At 45.0% G+C, this 17,316-nt stretch overlaps 1 protein-coding gene across 1 annotated transcript in view; it reads left to right on the top strand.

Moving 5' to 3' along the window:
* Positions 1–17,316, top strand: part of LOC115162998 (uncharacterized) — a 28,831-nt gene that overhangs the window by 5,495 nt on the left and 6,020 nt on the right. Inside the window, exons 3-4 of the mRNA XM_029714556.1 lie at positions 11,347–11,466; positions 14,502–14,638. Of these exons, the coding sequence (XP_029570416.1) occupies positions 11,347–11,466; positions 14,502–14,638 (257 nt within the window). The remainder of the gene's footprint in view (positions 1–11,346; positions 11,467–14,501; positions 14,639–17,316) is intronic.

The following is a 17,316-nucleotide window of genomic DNA, read 5'->3' as shown; positions in this document are numbered from 1 at the left end:
CAACTCCTCTAATCTAGCTTTGGCATACTGTGCCATCTTGAATGGAAAGAATGTCCTTGCTGGGTGTTAAATAGTGTGGTGGAAGTCGATCGAACAGTAGGAATGAGTCATAGATCAAGGAATCAATTGAGGAGGTGGAAGTGCGTGAGGCAAAGGTTAGACTGAGGAACAGAACGGAAGGAGGCGTGCTGCTAAATTACAAGGTCATTGTACCAGCAGTTCTATTCACTCTAATATACAGTTGAAGTCGGAAGTTTACATACACCTTAGTCAAATACATTTAAACTCAGCTTTTCACAATTCCTGACATTTAATCTGAGTAAAAATTCCCTGTTTTAGGTCAGTTAGGATCACCACTTTATTTTAAGAATGTGAAATGTCAGAATAATAGTAGAGAATTATTTCTTTCAGCTTTTATTTCTTCAAGCCTGACCCAGTGGGACAGAAGTTTACATACGCTTAATTAGTATTTGGTAGCATTGCCTTTAAATTGTTTAACTTGGGTCAAACATTTCATTTAGCCTTCCACAAGCTTCCCACAATAAGTTGGGTGAATTTTGGCCCATTCCTCCTGACAGAGCTGGTGTAACTGAGTCAGGTTTGTAGGCCTTCTTGCTCGCACACACTTTTTCATTTCTGCCCACAAATGTTCTATAGGATTGAGGTCAGGGCTTTGTGATGTCCACTCCAATACCTTGACTTTGTTGTCCTTAAGCCATATGCCACAACTTTGGAAGTATGCTTGGGGTCATTGTCCATTTGGAAGACCCATTTAACTTCCTGACTGAAGTCTTGAGATGTTGCTTCAATATATCCACATCATTTTCCTTCCTCATGAGCCATCTATTTTGTGAAGTGCACCAGTCCCTCCTGCAGCAAAGAACCCCCAGAATATAATGCTGCCACCGTGCTTCACGGTTGGGATGGTGTTCTTCGGCTTGCAAGCCTCCCCCTTTTTCTTCCATAATTTTCTGGAATTTTCCAAGCTGTTGAAAGCTTAGTGTATGTAAACTTCTGACCCACTGAAATTGTGATACAGTGAATGATAGATGAAATAATCTGTCTGTAAACAATTATTGTGCATGACACAAGTCATTTTTCCAAAGTAGACTCTGGGATGCTGGCCTTCTAGGCAGAGTTCCTCTGTCCAGTGTCTGTTCTTTTGCCCATCTTAATCTTTTTTATTTTTATTGGCCAGTCTGAGATGTTACTTTTTCTTTGCCTAGAAGGCCAGCATCCCGGAGTCGCCTCTTCACTGTTGACGTTGAGACTGGTGTTTTGCGGGTACTATTTAATGAAGCTACCAGTTGAGGACTTGTGAGGCGTTTGTTTCTCAAACTAGACACAAATGTACTTGTCCTCTTGCTCAGTTGTGCACCGGGGCCTCCCACTCCTCTTTCTATTCTGGTTGGAGCCAGTTTGTGCTGTTCTGTGAAGGGAGTAGTACACAGCGTTGTACGAGATCTTCAGTTTCTTGGCAATTTCTCACATGGAATAGCCTTCATTTCTCAGAACAATAATATACTGACAGGTTTCAGAAGAAAGGTCTTTGTTTCTGGACATTTTGAACCTGTCATCGAACCCACAAATGCTGATGCTCCAGATACTCAACTAGTCTAAAGAAGGACAGTTTTATTGCTTCTTTAATCAGAACAACATTTTTCAGCTGTGCTAACATAATTGCAAAGGATTTTCTAATCAATTATCCTTTTAAAATGATAAACTTGGATTAGCTAACACAACGTGCCATTGGAACACAGGAGTGATGGTTGCTGATAATGGGCCTCTGTGCGCCTATGTAGATATTCCATAAAAAATATGCCGTTTCCAGCTACAATGCTCATTTACAACATTAACAATGTCTGCACTGTATTTCTGATCAATTTGATGTTATTTTAATGGACAAAAAATTTGCTTTTCTTTCAAAAACAAGTACATTTCTATGTGACCCCGAACTTTTGAACGGTAGTGCACAGAAGACGAAAAAATAGGGTGCAATATGCAGAAATTGTTTTCCTATTTTCAGTTTGTGACAAAACAAGCAATTTATAGTGTGGAGCATCATTGTACCATCTAAACCGCTGTGAAATATCTTTTCAATAACCCAAAATATTGTATTTTCCCCTGTTTGAAGCTGGTGCACAAAACCGAAAGTGTAAAAAAAAAAGAAAAAAGCTAAATTAAACTTAAGAGAAGCATAGAAATAGTGCACATAGAACATATCTACCGCTTCTTAGACCTGCTTTCAGTGAGAATGACAGATCTTTAACTCACATTTCAATGTGAATTTAGTCGGGTCTCCCAAACAGTTACATATTGTAGCTTTAATACTCTTTTTATTTATAGTTTTTTTTGAATCACAACAAAATATATACACATTTACCCCCTTTCCACAATCTGAAACTTGCTTTCCTTTTCCTATGTCGATCTGTACGTAGCGCCAATCTGTAATAGCCTACTGTCTATATGGTTCAGTAAGTACTATGGTTTCTCTCTATTGTTGTATATTCTTTCCCTTGTCCTTCTTTCTCATTGTTCCCTCTCCCCCCCTTCTCTCTTTCTGTCCTCTCTCCCACTCCCTTTCTCCTGCGTCTTATCAGCCCCTCTCTAGCTTGTCTGCCAAACTATTTCCCCTCCGTTTCCTTGGTAACGGGGCCATACAGAGCATAGCACTGCAGTGTGTGTGTGTGTGTATGTGTGTGTGTGTGTGTGTGTGTGTGTGTGTGTGTGTGCCCAGAATAATGCCACCAATAGCACCAGCTAGAGCTCAACCCAATGCGCGCTCGACAAACACACACCAGCTCGAGCTGCATCCAAGCGCAACGCAGCAGCGCCGGTATATCACCAGAAAAGAGGCAGAGAGAAAGAGCGGCGGAGAGAGGGATGGATAGAGAGAGTAGTAGTAGTAGTAGATGAAGAGGAGGGAGATGTGTTAGATAGGGCGAGACGGATGTGCTTATCGAAAGCGTGAGATGAGAGGAGGGATAGATGGAGCGTGATGCGGCAGCCATATCATAATGAGTGTCTGGTGCAGCGTGCCCTCAGATGCCCCTCCCAGAGAGCCAGCCGCGCCGCTGCACACAGGATCAGCCAGGGAGATGCTAGCAACTAGCGTTTTGCCTTGCGCACACACGGTGCAGTACCATGCTAGCTGCTAAGACAAAGAGATATCTAAAACCAAATGATGAGAGCTTCATCTAGGCTTTAAGGTACTAAGAGGATCACACTGCTTTCACTTTCTGTCCTAACCCTTTCAGTTTACAGAAGGCAGAAGGATAATGTAACCATTGCACTTGAATGCAAAATAGTTTTAAAGAGTATTTACTTTTCTCTGGGTGGCCTCCTAGGAGATTTTAGTGCTTGTTGTTTCTCCAGGGAGAGTAGGCTTTGGATGGGCCTGGTTCATGTGATCTCATCTTGTTTTGGAGCTTTGCACAGCAGGGGTTGATGACTCATACGGACTCTGAGGGCAGTCCGGGAATCTGGTTCGGTGTCCTATGCTAAACATTAACCCACCCACCTTTTTTTCAAGTGATTCTCTCATACAGAGAGCACTGGCCAAATGCATTCCATCTTGGGTTTGACATTGTGTGTGTTTGAATGGTGTTTGAATGTGTGTGTGAATGCCGGTGCGTTTTAGATTGTGTTTGTTTGCGTTCCGATCTCGAGATGTAGGCTGGCTTGGTTGGGTATGTGTTTGCATGCAGGGTCACTGGTGGTTAGGGTGATGTTCTGATGTACAGGGCAGGGGAGACAGTGTAGGAACATTTAAATTGAGAGTGTACATAGTGTAAATGACTGCTTTGCCATGTTACTGGGGGAAGCTCGCTCACACACACACACACACACACACCCTCAAGCCTGTGGTTGGTGTGACTCACGCAAGATGGGAGGGGGTCCATCACCAGGCATGACTCATCAAGGCTGATCAGTTGTTTTCTACTTGACATATTAACAAGTATACACTCAGCGGCAGTGGAGGGAAAGTGAGAGAGTTGATTTTTAGTATGGAAACGAAGATTAGAGAGGTGAGGAGAAAGATGGAAATATAATTTGATTTAATGGTTGAATATCCAATAGTTTCTATCACTAGAAATAAACCTGTAACAATGCACTCCTATTTTTTCCTATTTTCTTCCAATAATTCAGACAGGCATGGTGCATTACTTCATCAACATGTCAATGTCAGCTCAGCTGGTTATTCAGGCTCGAGACAGACGGCTTACAGTAGGTCCACAGTAGAGGTCGGCCGATTAATCGGTATTTTTGGACGCCGATTTGGCAGATTTTATTTTTTCTTTATTTAACTAGGCAAGTCAGTTAAGAACACATTCTTATTTTCAATGACGGCCTAGGAACGGTGGGTTAACTGCCTGGTTCAGGGGCAGAACGACAGATATTTACCTTGTCAGCTCGGGGATTCAATCTTGCAACCTTACGGTTAACTAGTCCAACGCTCTAACCACCTGCTTTACATTGCACTCCACGAGGAGCCTGCCTGTTATACGAATGCAGTAAGAAGCCAAGGTAAGTTGCTAGCATTAAACGTATCTTATAAAAAGCAATCAATCAATCAATCAATCAATCATAATCACTAGCTAACTACACATGGTTGATGATATTACTAGTTTATCTAGCTTGTCCTGCGTTGCATATAATCGCTTAGGTACACATTGCTCCAACGTGTACCTAACCATAAACATCAATGCCTTTCTTAAAATCAATATACAAGTGTATATATTTTTAAACCTGCATATTTAGTTAATATTGCCTGCTAACATGAATTTCTTTTAACTAGGGAAAGTGTGTCACTTCTCTTGCAACAGAGTCAGGGTATATGCAGCAGTTTGGGCCGCCTGGCTCGTTGCGAACTGTGAAGACTATTTCTTCCTAACAAAGACAGCCGACTTCGCCAAACAGGGGATGATTTAACAAAAGCGCATTTGCGGAAAAAGCACTATCGTTGCATGACTGTACCTAACCATAAACATCAATGCCTTTCTTAAAATCAATACACAGAAGTATATATTTTTAAACCTGCATATTTAGCTAAAAGAAATCCAGGTTAGCAGGCAATATTAACCAGGTGAAATTGTGTCACTTCTCTTGCGTTCTTTGCACGCAGAGTCAGGGTATATGCAACAGTTTGGGCCACCTGGCTCGTTGCGAACTAATTTGCCAGAATTTTACGTAATGATGACATAACATTGAAGGTTGTGCAATGTAACAGGAATATTTAGACTTAGGGATGCCACCCGTTAGATCAAATACTATTGTTTTCGAGATAGTTTCCGGATTCGACCATATTAATGACCTAAGGCTCGTATTTCTGTGTGTTTATTATAATTAAGTCTGTGATTTGATAGAGCAGTCTGACTGAGCGGTGGTAGGCAGCAGCAGGCTCGTAAGCATTCATTCATACAGCACTTTCGTGCGTTTTGCCAGCAGCTCTTCGCTGTGCTTCAAGCATTGCGCTGTTTATGACTTCAAGCCTATCAACTCCCAAGATTAGGCTGGTGTAACTGATGTGAAATGGCTAGCTAGTTAGCGGGGTGTGTGCTAATAGCGTTTCAAACGTCACTTGCTCTGAGACTTGGAGTAGTTGTTCCCCTTGCTCTGCATGGGTAACGCTGCTTTTAGGGTGGCTGTTGTCGATGTGTTCCTGGTTCGAGCCCATGTAGGATCGATGAGAGGGACGGAAGCTATACTGTTACACTGGCAATACTAAAGTGCCTATAAGAACATCAATTAGTCAAAGGTATATGAAATACAAATCGTATAGAGAGAGATAATCCTATAATAACTACAACCTAAAACTTCTTACCTGGGAATATTGAAGACTCATGTTAAAAGGAACCACCAGCTTTCATATGTTCTCATGTTCTGAGCAAGGAACTTAAACGTTAGCTTTCTTACATGGCACATATTGCACTTTTACTTTCTTCTCTAACACTTTTGTTTTTGTATTATTTAAACCAAATTGAACATGTTTCATTATTTATTTGAGGCTAAATTGATTTTATTGATGTATTATATTAAGTTAAAATAAGTGTTCATTCAGTATTGTTGTAATTGTCATTATTACAAAAAAACAAAACAAAAACGGCCGATTAATCGGCATCGGCTTTTTTGGCCCTCCAATAATCGGCATCGGTATCAGCGTTGAAAAATCATAATCGGCCGACCTCTAGTCCACAGAGAGCCATAGAACCCGATGAGGCTCCGTCTGTCCTTAGCTCAGCCTTACTGACTCATCAGGAAATACACAAGCCAGCTGAGCACACAGAGTTCACCTCAGTCTAACATTTATCACTGTCTGATCGACGCAGAATTTGCCAGCACAGCTCACCTCATCCCAGTCCAGTATAACTCACACAGGCCCACTTCAGCTAAGCTCAGCCTGGCAAATCCCCAGCCCATCCCAGCCCAGAATACACCAACCTATCCCAGTGCTACCTAGTTAGCGTATCACTACCCTGATGCTCTCTCCTGTCTGTCTGTGTGTCTGTCTCGTCAGCATCAGGCCCTGTATTTGTTCAGCCCTGCCCCCCTCCTGCTTCTGTCCTCCATGCCTCTTATCTGCTGGCAGTATGCTATGCCTGCGTGCTCAGCCCTTTTATTTTCCTTTCCAGGAACAGCCTGTTCTCTTTCTCTCTCTCTCTCTCTGGCCTTCATCTTGGCAGGCAGGCATGCGGGCTGAGACAGGAGGCAACGCTATTAGGGCATTAATGCTGGTGCCAGTGGTGCCCATTAGATTGGCAAGGAAGCGCAGAGAGATTGAAGAAGGCTGATATGATCGCGACACGTCGGGTCACGCTTGTCGTCACGCTGTTCGACTGACTCGGGGCTGGGAGCAACAGGAGAGGCAAGCGACTGGGATGCCGTTGTTGGTGACGGCGTTTGTGACATTCGTATGCCGGTTTGACTGACTCTCACAGTTCTGGTTGACTACTGGTTTAGAACTGAACTGGCTCTGGTTTGGACTGTCTCATGTCTATGTGTGCGCTGGTGTACAATAACTTTGTTATCAGCTGTGTGTGTGTGTGTGCGTCCACGTGTATATTCTCCAGGCTAGGGCCGTGCTGTGGCACGGTACATGTTAATTGTGGTTAAGTAGGGTCATCAAGAATGCGACAGTTGCACATGCTCTCATGCCAAGAAAGACGACTTGTAAAAGATTAGACACTAATACATACAGTGGGGTCAGTGCAAGCATCAAACATCTATTGGCTGTATATCTACCTCTATAGTGCTTTTCCCTTTTTGTTCCGTTGACATTTTTGTAAGGTTAAAGAGTGAGGTTAGAGGACGCGAGGTTAGAGGATGTGACTATTAGCGACTAAAACATTCTGGAAGCCCGCTGGCTGCGCTTCACAACATATAAATGTTTACCAGCGTTTCTCTGTGCCCTGACACTGATTGCTTAGCAACAGAGCAGAGTGAATGGAGACATTGGGATTTTTCATCTCAATCCCAGATAAAGAGCTCTGCCACAGCGGAAGTCAGACGCAACGCAAATGCCTTAGTAAGGCCATTTCTTTCCCAGAATGCAACACCACCACCCGTGGTGCTGAGGACGTCGCATTTCCCAGAAGCAGCATGGCCCACTAAGGGGGTCACCCTGACCCTGGCGTGAACACCGTCGACTAACTGTGAGCCTCGAACCCTCTCACCCCCCCCCACACACACACCCATCTGTCAAAACACAATACATAAGATTTGAGCAACCTGCCCTATTCTGAGTGTTTTTACTGTACTGATTATACTGTATATGTTCACTTGCCAAATCCTTAATCAAGTCTTCCTTACAGCCCATGTCCTGTGTGTTATACACAACAATGTTATCAGTTGAGTTATGTAGCCACGTTCAGCAGTCCCAGTACAGTAAATCACTGGGTTACGGTCATGTGTCGGTCCTCTGACTCCTGGAGGGCCTTCAGATGAGCTCTGGCCTGGCTCTGGTGTGTGTGTGTGTGTGCGTGCAGGACTTGTTGGAGGGTAGAGATCAGCGGGCTGGGGTCAGAGGTTAATGAACTCCCACAGCATGTGAGCGTCGCGCGGTAATGAGGCGAGACAATGGCGGCCGGCAGGCTGGCCAGAGAGTCACACAGACAGAGGGGAACACTTGTACTTTGGCCTGTATCACTCTTCCATAATGAGACTGAGCCAGATTTCATGGTTTGACTACAGATGGGCGTATTTGCGTGTCATTTTGGTTTCCTGTGACTGTTCTCTATGTCGGATCTGATTATTGAGGTGTGTGTTTGACACAGCTGCTTTTCACCGGTCAGTATGCAAACGGCTGACCGACACTGTAATGGATTGTGTGGATCTGAAAGTGAAGGACTTTGTCGTCACTTTGTATTGAAGCTTCTGGGCTTGCCACTTCAAGGGGTGACACTGAATGACACTATGTTCTCTCCCTGCTCACGCCTCATTGTTTGCTGATAACTGAGCCAATACTTGTGTAAGCGAGCCTAGCTGGAGTGAAAGAGGAACGCAGTCCGCCGCTCTTCCCCAGTGTTTCCTCCTCCCCCTAGTACTCGGTGATGGGCTGGGAGAGGGGAAGAGAGAGAAAGGATCTATGGAGGAACAGAGGAGAGGAGAGGTTAAGACCGAGAGGAAAGAAGAAGATATCATTATTAAGAGAAGGGAAGACTAGGTGAGAGAGAAAACAAAGGAAGGCGGAGAGAAAAGAAGGTGGAAGAGTGAGACGAGAGGAAGTTCAGAGTAAAACGAAGGGAGAAAAGGTTGTTTTAGAGTCGGTGAGGGGATGAGGTGTCCAGTACTCTCCAGGGTCTGATGAGTTCTGACCTGTATCGTGATAAAGTATCAGAACACCACGTCACCGGGACCCTGATGGCTCACATTCCTACACACACACACAACCTGACCCAAACAACCTCCCCAGCAGAGATACAAAGGCTAGGGGACCGTGATGTAAATAAATGTTTATGCACTTCTCTGTGCATATTCTGACTTTTAAGCGTGAGGATAGCGTGCTATTCACCTGCTATTTGTTTTGGGCGGAAATGGAATAAATGTAGGTGTGGCAGACGTATCTACAGGTCCGCCGTATTCTGACCTTGGTGTGTTTCTGTAGAGCTGACTAAGACTTGACTTGGGGCCAGTTCTACGGACACAGATTAACACTAGTCCTGGACTAAAAAGCAAGTTCAAAAGAGAATCTTTTGAAAATGCTTTTTAGGCCAGGACTAGTGTTAATCTGTGTCTGTAGAACCGGCGCAGGGGCGTCAGGTAGCCTAGTGGTTAGAGCGTTGGGCCAGTAACCGGAAGGTTACTAGATCGAATCCCCAAGCTGACAAGGTAAAAATCTGTTGTTCTGCCTCTGAACAAGGCAGTTAACCCACTGTTCACTGGTAGGCCGTCATTGTAAATAAGAATTTGTTCTTAACTGACTTGCCTAATTAAATAAAGGTAAAATAATCTGTGTCTGGGAAACCACCCCTTGGTGTTCTGGAGGTGTTGGATCAGAGCTTTTGTTACGCAGTATTATTATTAGGATTAGTATTGAACAAGGATTTGGACATGATGTGCTAATATGGCTAAGTTTACATAGGCAGCACAATTCTGATCTTTTTTCCCGCTAATGAGTCTTTTCGCCAATCACATCAGGTCTAATCAGAGATGATCTGATTAGTGAGAAGAGAAAAAAAATCTGAATTGGGCTGCCTGTGTAAATGCAGCCTGTGTGATACGTGGCGTTAGTGTCTGTGAGCTTTTCACAGAGTTGCGTGCAGCGGAGGAATGTGTACTCCCAAGCCCATTCAGACACACACATCCCTAGAGAAGCACATGGACATGATGTGCTTTAACACAGCCTTGCCTAGCAGGGGGAAATGCCAGCCAGAGGCCATTGTTACTCTACTAATACTCAAAGGACTGTTTCCAGTCCAGTACAGATGCGGTTGGAACATTAGCTGAGTAGCTACATGCTCACTGGCCTGTCCTCCACAGGACCAGCTAGTTAAGAGTTTTGGAGTACCGTCTTGTGAAGACGATAGCCCATTTCCTTCTCCGTCTCCGTGATAAAGTTCTTAGAACAGTCAGGGTTTATAGAAATGTGTGACCTGTAATGTAGAATTGTAGCCGGCCTACACAACAGTGTTTTATGTCACAGAGAAATCACTGGGATGTTGACTGTCTCTATACAGAACCACAGGACTGTGAGTGAGTACAGTAACCTATATGGTTCCCCATGGAGTGGAATTTCATCCCTACGAACACCAGTGAAGGGGTTAAGTAACCGTATACACAGCAGAGCCATACCACTGCTCACCGCCTAAAGTCTCTTACCTGATTGGTGGGTAAAGGGTTCCGCCCACTGATATGGTACAGGCTCAGTGGAATGGGGGGTGACAACATGGCTGCCATACCCGGCCATCGTGGCTTAAAGGTACAGCATTTCGTTTCACAGCGCAGACTGGGTGTGCGTGCTTCACACCCAGTCTGGTGTCTTAAAGGGGAACTGCACCTTCTGATTTGGCCTAGTTTTTTAGCTTGCTCCTCAAGAAATGCTTGCGGCCATGACAGAAGCCAAACGTGAGTTGGCTTGGGGGTGTGGTTTGATGTGGGTGTTTATTGGGTGTGTCCTTGCCACCACCAACATACACCATAAAGTACCACAGTATGAGTCATAATACCCATTAAACCTAGAGATCAAACAGGGAAATGGTTCCAATAGTTTTTACACTATTCATTTTTTGCAATAGGAGATTTTAGAAACACTTAAAATAAAAGGCAATGTTTTGTGTAGGCTTACCCTGGCGTGACGTTCTTAACCATGTCAATCTCTCTCGGACAAGGGGACTTTTATCAATATATTCAGCTCTATTTACTCTCAGATTCGAAAATGCTAATTAGCATCAAAGTAGACATCATGCAAAACTACAAATCTATGGGACTCCCAATCATGGCCGGTTGAGATACAGCCTGGATGGTGATAATGATTATCAAAATATACATAACCAGCAGTCTGTCTAGCTACCAGTATACTCACCGCCACTGGGGACCAACGAAATCCAACCACCTATTCTGCATGATATAGGGTCCTTCGGCAGGGCATACAAACCATAGTGGCGAAGTAGGCGGAGGTGGAGGTCCCAAACACCATTTTAGACGAGACTGACCTTATGACCAAAATGATCATATTTACAATTTGTAGTCAATTTTGACACTAGAATAAATGTTTCTGACTCACATCGATGCAGTTTAAGGGGATTAGTTTTTTTTTTGTTGTGGTAGTCACTCTTTTTAAGGGCAGTCTTGAGAGGTGTGTGTTCTTACTGTAACCGACTGTTAAACATCCCTGCCTTCTCTCCTCAGGCTATGGTGGCCTGTTACCCAGGTAATGGCACGGGGTACATCCGTCACGTGGACAACCCTAACGGTGACGGCCGCTGCATCACCTGCATTTACTATCTCAACAAGAACTGGGATGTCAAGGTACAATGGAAAATTGAGTCTCGTACATCCAGAAATAAGTCTCTCACTGTTGCTGCTTGTTATAGACCCCCTCAGCCCCCAGCTGTGCCCTGGACACCATATGTGAATTGATTGCCCCCCATTTATCTTCAAAGTTTGTACTGTTAGGTGACCTAAACTGGCATATGCTTAACACCCCGGCCGTCCTGCAATCGAAGCAAGAAGCACTCAATCTTACACAAATTATCTAGGAACCTACCAGGTACAACCCTAAATCCATAAACACGGGCACCCTCATAGATGTCATCCTGACCAACCTGCCCTCTAAATACACATCTGCTGTCTTCAACCAGGATCTCAGCAATCACTGCCTCATTGCCTGCGTCCGTAATGGGAACGCGGTCAAACGACCACCCCTCATCAATGTCAAACGCTCCCTAAAATAGTTCAGCGAGCAGGCCTTTCTAATTGACCTGACCCGGGTACCCTGAAAGGATAAAGACCTCATCCCATCAGTAGAGGATGCCTGGTTAGTCTTTAAAAAGTGCTTTCCTCACCATCTTAAATAAGCATGCCTCATACATTTTTTTTTACAACTAACAACAGATATAGCCCTTGGTTCACTCCAGACTTGACTGCCCTTGACCAGCACAAAAACATCCTGTGGCGTACTGCATTAGCATGAAATAGCCCCCGCGATATGCAACTTTTAAGGGAAGTTAGGAACCAATATACACAGTCAGTTAGGAAAGCAAAGGCTAGCTTTTTCAAACAGAAATTTGCATCCTGTAGCACAAACTCCCAAAAGTTTTGGGACACTGTAAAGTCCATGGAGAATAAGAGCACCTCCTCCCAGCTGCCCACTGCACTGAGGATAGGATACACTGTCACCACCGATAAATCTACGATAATCGATAATTGAAATAAGCATTTTTCTACGGCTGGCCATGCTTTCCACCTGGTTACCCCGGCCAACAGCTCTGCACCCTCCACAGCAACTTGCCCAAGCCCCCCCCCCCCCCCCCCCCCGCCCCTTCACCCAAATCCAGATAGCTGATGTTCTGAAAGAGCTGCAAAATCTGGACCCCTACAAATCAGCTGGGCTAGACAATTTGGACCCTCTCTTTCTAAAATTATCCGCCACAATTGTTGCAACCCCTATTAATGGCCTGTTCAACCTTTCTTTCTTATCGTCTGAGATCCCTAAAGATTGGAAAGCTGCCGCGGTCATCCCCGTATTCAAAGCGGGAGACACTCTAGACCCAAACTGTTACAGACCTATATCTACCCTGCCCTGCCTTTCTAAAGTCTTCGAAAGCCAAGTTAACAAACAGATCCCCGACCATTTCGAATCTCACCATACCTTCTCCGCTATGCAATCTGGTTTCCGAACTGGTCATGGGTGCACCTCAGCCACGCTCAAGGTCCTAAACGATATCATAACCGCCATCGATAAAAGACAGTACTGTGCAGCCGTCTTCATCGACCTGGCCGAGGCTTTTGACTCTGTCAATCACCGCATTCTTATTGCCAGACTCAACAGCCTTGGTTTCTCAAATGACTGCCTCGCCTGGTTCAGCAACTACTGTCAAATCGGAGGGCCTGTTGTCCGGACCTCTGGCAGTCTCAATGGGGGTGCCACAGGGTTCAATTCTCGGCCTGACTCTTTTCTCTGTATATATCAATGATGTCGCTCTTGCTGCTGGTGATTCTCTGATCCACCTCTACGCAGATGACACCGTTCTGTATACTTCTGGCCCTTCTTTGGACACTGTGTTAACAAACCTCCAGACGAGCTTCAATGCCATACAACACTCCTTCCGTGGCCTCCAACTGCTCTTAAATGCAAGTAAAACTAAATGCATGCTCTTCAACCGATTTGCTGCTTGCACTCGCCCACCTGACTAGCATCACTACTCTGGACAGTTCTAACTTAGAATATGTGGACAACTAGAAATACCTAGGTGTCTGGTTATACTGTAAACCCTCCTTCCAGACTCACATTAAGAATCTCTAATCCAAAATTAAATCTAGAATCGGCTTCCTATTTCGCAATAAAGCCTCCTTCACTTATGCTGCTAAACATACCCTCGTAAAACTGACTATCCTACCAATCCTTGACTTCGGCGATGTCATTTACAAAATAGCCTCCAACACTCTACTCAACAAATTAGATAGTTATGTAGTCTATTACAGTGCCATCCGTTTTGTAACCAAAGCCTCATATACTACTCACCACTGTGACCTGTATGCTCTCGTTGGCTGGCACTCTTCATATTCGTCGCCAAACCCACTGGCTCCAGGTCATCTATAAGTCTTTCCTAGGTAAAGCCCCGCCTTATCTCAGCTTACTGGTCACCATAGCAACACCCACCCGTAGTACGCACTCCAGCAGGTATATTTCACTGGTCATCCCCAAAGCCAACTCCTCCTTTGGCCGCCTCTCCTTCCAGTATTCTGTTGCAAATGACTGGAACGAATTGCGAGAATCACTGAAGCTGGAGACTTATATCTCCCTCACTAACTTTAAGCATCAGCTGTCAGAGCAGCTTACCGATCATTGCACCTGTACACAGCTCATCTGTAAGGCCACCCAACTACCTCATCCACATATTGTTATTTATTTTTGCTCTTTTGCACCGCAGTATCTCTACTTGCACAACATCATCTGCACATCTATCACTCCAGTGTTAATGCTAAATTGTAATTATTTTGCCTCTATGGCCTTTTTATTGCCTTACCTCCCTAATCTTACTACATTTGCACACACTGTATATAGATTTTTTTCTATTGTGTTATTGACTACATTTGTTTATCCCATGTGTAACTCTGTTGTTTTTGTCACACTGCTTTGCTTTATCTTGGCCAGGTCACAGTTGTAAGTGAGAACTTGTTCTCAACTGGCCTACCTGGTTAAATAGAGGTGAAAAAAATAATTTAATCTGATATACTGTACTTTACAGTCCCACCAGATTGTCCTGCCTCTCTAACCTCAAGGCTATGGATAAGACACTGTGCATCTAACAGGAAACCTATGTGTATGTGTGTGGGGTCAGGTTCAAGGAGGTCTGCTGCAGATCTATCCAGAGGGGAAGAGTGTGGTGGCCAACATAGAACCGCTGTTTGACCGTCTGCTTATCTTCTGGTCCGACCGCAGGAACCCACACGAGGTTAAGCCAGCCTACGCTACACGGTGAGTAACCACTGTGACCACACATGCAGCCACGCACACAAGAAAGGCTATATACGGACACGCTTGGTGCCCAAATTGATGACGTATGTCACGCAGCTGAGAGTCGAGTGGAGACGAACGGATTTGTTTCAGTCAGTCGTCCTGATGAGCCCTTCCCAGCCAGCTAATTTATGCTTGTGGCTAGAAAGTTCAGTGAGAATTCGAAACTTGTCTGCCGAAGTTGTGACTTGGGAGAGTGTTCAGAATCCTTTTTTTGTAGACGTTAATGCCGTAGTTGTACATTTTCGGTGAAAACTATGCTTTACCTGTCATCCTGGCCTGATATTGGCTACGCTATTTAGCTACTTCCCTCTCCTCACTGCCAGACGGCAGTGCTCGTCGGGCGGGAGCAAAGGACATTGTGCGCCTTTGTGTTGTTGTGTTGCCAGCATGCGACACAAACTCTCCCCGTTGAGCAGTAGCGTTAGACTGTATCATGGTGACATCCAGATGATTACTACCAATGCAGTATTACAAGTTCTTCTTGTGTAGGCTGCTATTCTACTCTAAGTAAAATCAAGTTGGATGGAACAAATTGGCTACATGAACTCCCTCCAGCGACCATGTGGTACAGCTGCCGAGTGGAAAGCAACTACATAGCACCTCGATACAACAGCGTTGCAATGGTCATTTGCACCTGCTTGTCGTCACGTTAGCTAATTGGCTTGTCACGGTGACATTCAGATGGTGACCAACACGACAAGTTATTTCTCCCTCGCCAATCGAAATAAATATCTCTTTCATTTACAAGTTTGAACTAGCACCATACTGCTGCTGTTGTTGCCAGCATAAATTAGCTAGTTCCGAAGGGCATATCAGGATGACTGACTGAACCTATCCACTCGACTCTCAGCTACGTGACATACGTCATCAGTCTGGGCACCAGGCGTTCCCGTATGGCCTCTCCCAACACACACACACACACACACACACACACACACACACACACACACACACACACACACACACACACACACACACACACACACACACTGACATAGACTCACACCGGGTCAGATAGGTGATACAGTATGTACACTTACATAGTCACTGCATGCTCACTGAGACGCACTGTATTCAATCACACACACACAAACACACACACATACACATGTCCCATTGGTACTGTATATAGGGCTACAGAGTGGCGAGTTGGTAATCTGCCATCAGTCCTATTTGCCAACATACAATCATTGGATAACAAAATAGACGAGCTACGATCACGGGTATCCTTCCAACGGGACATTAAAAACTGTAATATCTTATGTTTCACCGAGTCGTCGTGGCTGAATGATGACATGGATAAAATACAGCTGGCAGGGTTTACGCTGAATCGGCAAGATAGAACAGCTGCCTCCGGTAAGACGAGGGGTGGCGGTCTATGTATATTTGTAACAGCTGGTGCACAAAATTTAATATTAAGGAAGTCTCGAGGTTTTGGCCACCTGAGGTAGAGAATCTCATGATAAGCTGTAGACCACATAGCTGTCTATTTACCACCACAAACCGATGCTGGCACTAAGTCCACACTCAATGAGCTGTATAAGGCCATAAGCAAACAGGAAACGCTCATCCAGAGGCGGCGCTCCTAGTGGCCGGGGACTTAAAGAAGTCAAAGAAGTGGTCAGATGACGCAGATGCTAAGCTACAGGACTGTTTTGCTAGCACAGACAAATATGTTACGGGATTCTTCCAATGGCATTGAGAAGTACACCACATCAGTCACTGGCTTCATCAATAAGTGCATTGATGACGTTGTCCCCACAGTGACCATACGTACATACCCCAACCGGAAGCCGTGGATTACAGGCAACACGCTCGTTGGATGTGATGGGGCTTACAAACTATTACAGACTACAAAGGGAAGCACAGCCCGAGCTGCCCAGTGACACGAGCCTACCAGACGAGCTAAATTAATTCTATGCTTGCTTCGAGGCAAGCAACACTGAAGCATGCATGAGAGCATCAGCTGTTCCGGACGACTGTGTGATCACGCTCTCAGTGGCCGATGTGAGTAAGGTCTTTAAACAGGTCAACATTCAGACGAATTACCAGGACATGTACTCCGAGCATGTGCTGACCAACTGGCAAGTGTCTTCACTGACATTGTCAACCTGTCCCTGACTGAGTCTGTAATGCCAACATGTTTCAAACAGACCACCATAGTCCCTGTGCCCAAGAACACTAAGGTAACCTGCCTAAATGACTACTTACCCATAGCACTCACGTCTGTAGCCATGAAGTGCTTTGAAAGGCTGGTGATGGCTCACATCAACACCATTATCCCAGAAACCCTAGACCCACTCCAATTTGCATACCGCCCCAACAGATGATGCAATCTCTATTGCACTCCACACTGCCCTTTCCCACCTGGACAAAAGGAACACCTATGTGAGAATGCTATTCATTGACTACAGCTCAGCGTTCAACACCATAGTACCCTCAAAGCTCATCACTAAGCTAAGGGCCCTGGGACTAAACACCTCCCTCTGCAACTGGATCCTGGACTTCATGATGGGCCGCCCCCAGGTGGTAAGGGTAGGTAACAACACATCTACCATGCTGATCCTCAACACGGGGGCCCCTCAGGGGTGCGTGCTCAGTCCTCTCCTGTACTCCCTGTTCACCCATGACTGCAT

Source organism: Salmo trutta, chromosome 26, assembly GCF_901001165.1.
Source record: "Salmo trutta chromosome 26, fSalTru1.1, whole genome shotgun sequence".
NCBI classification, from domain to species: Eukaryota; Metazoa; Chordata; class Actinopteri; order Salmoniformes; family Salmonidae; genus Salmo; species Salmo trutta.
Note: the sequence above shows the minus strand (reverse complement) of the source record. Positions and strands in the feature narration are given on the sequence as shown.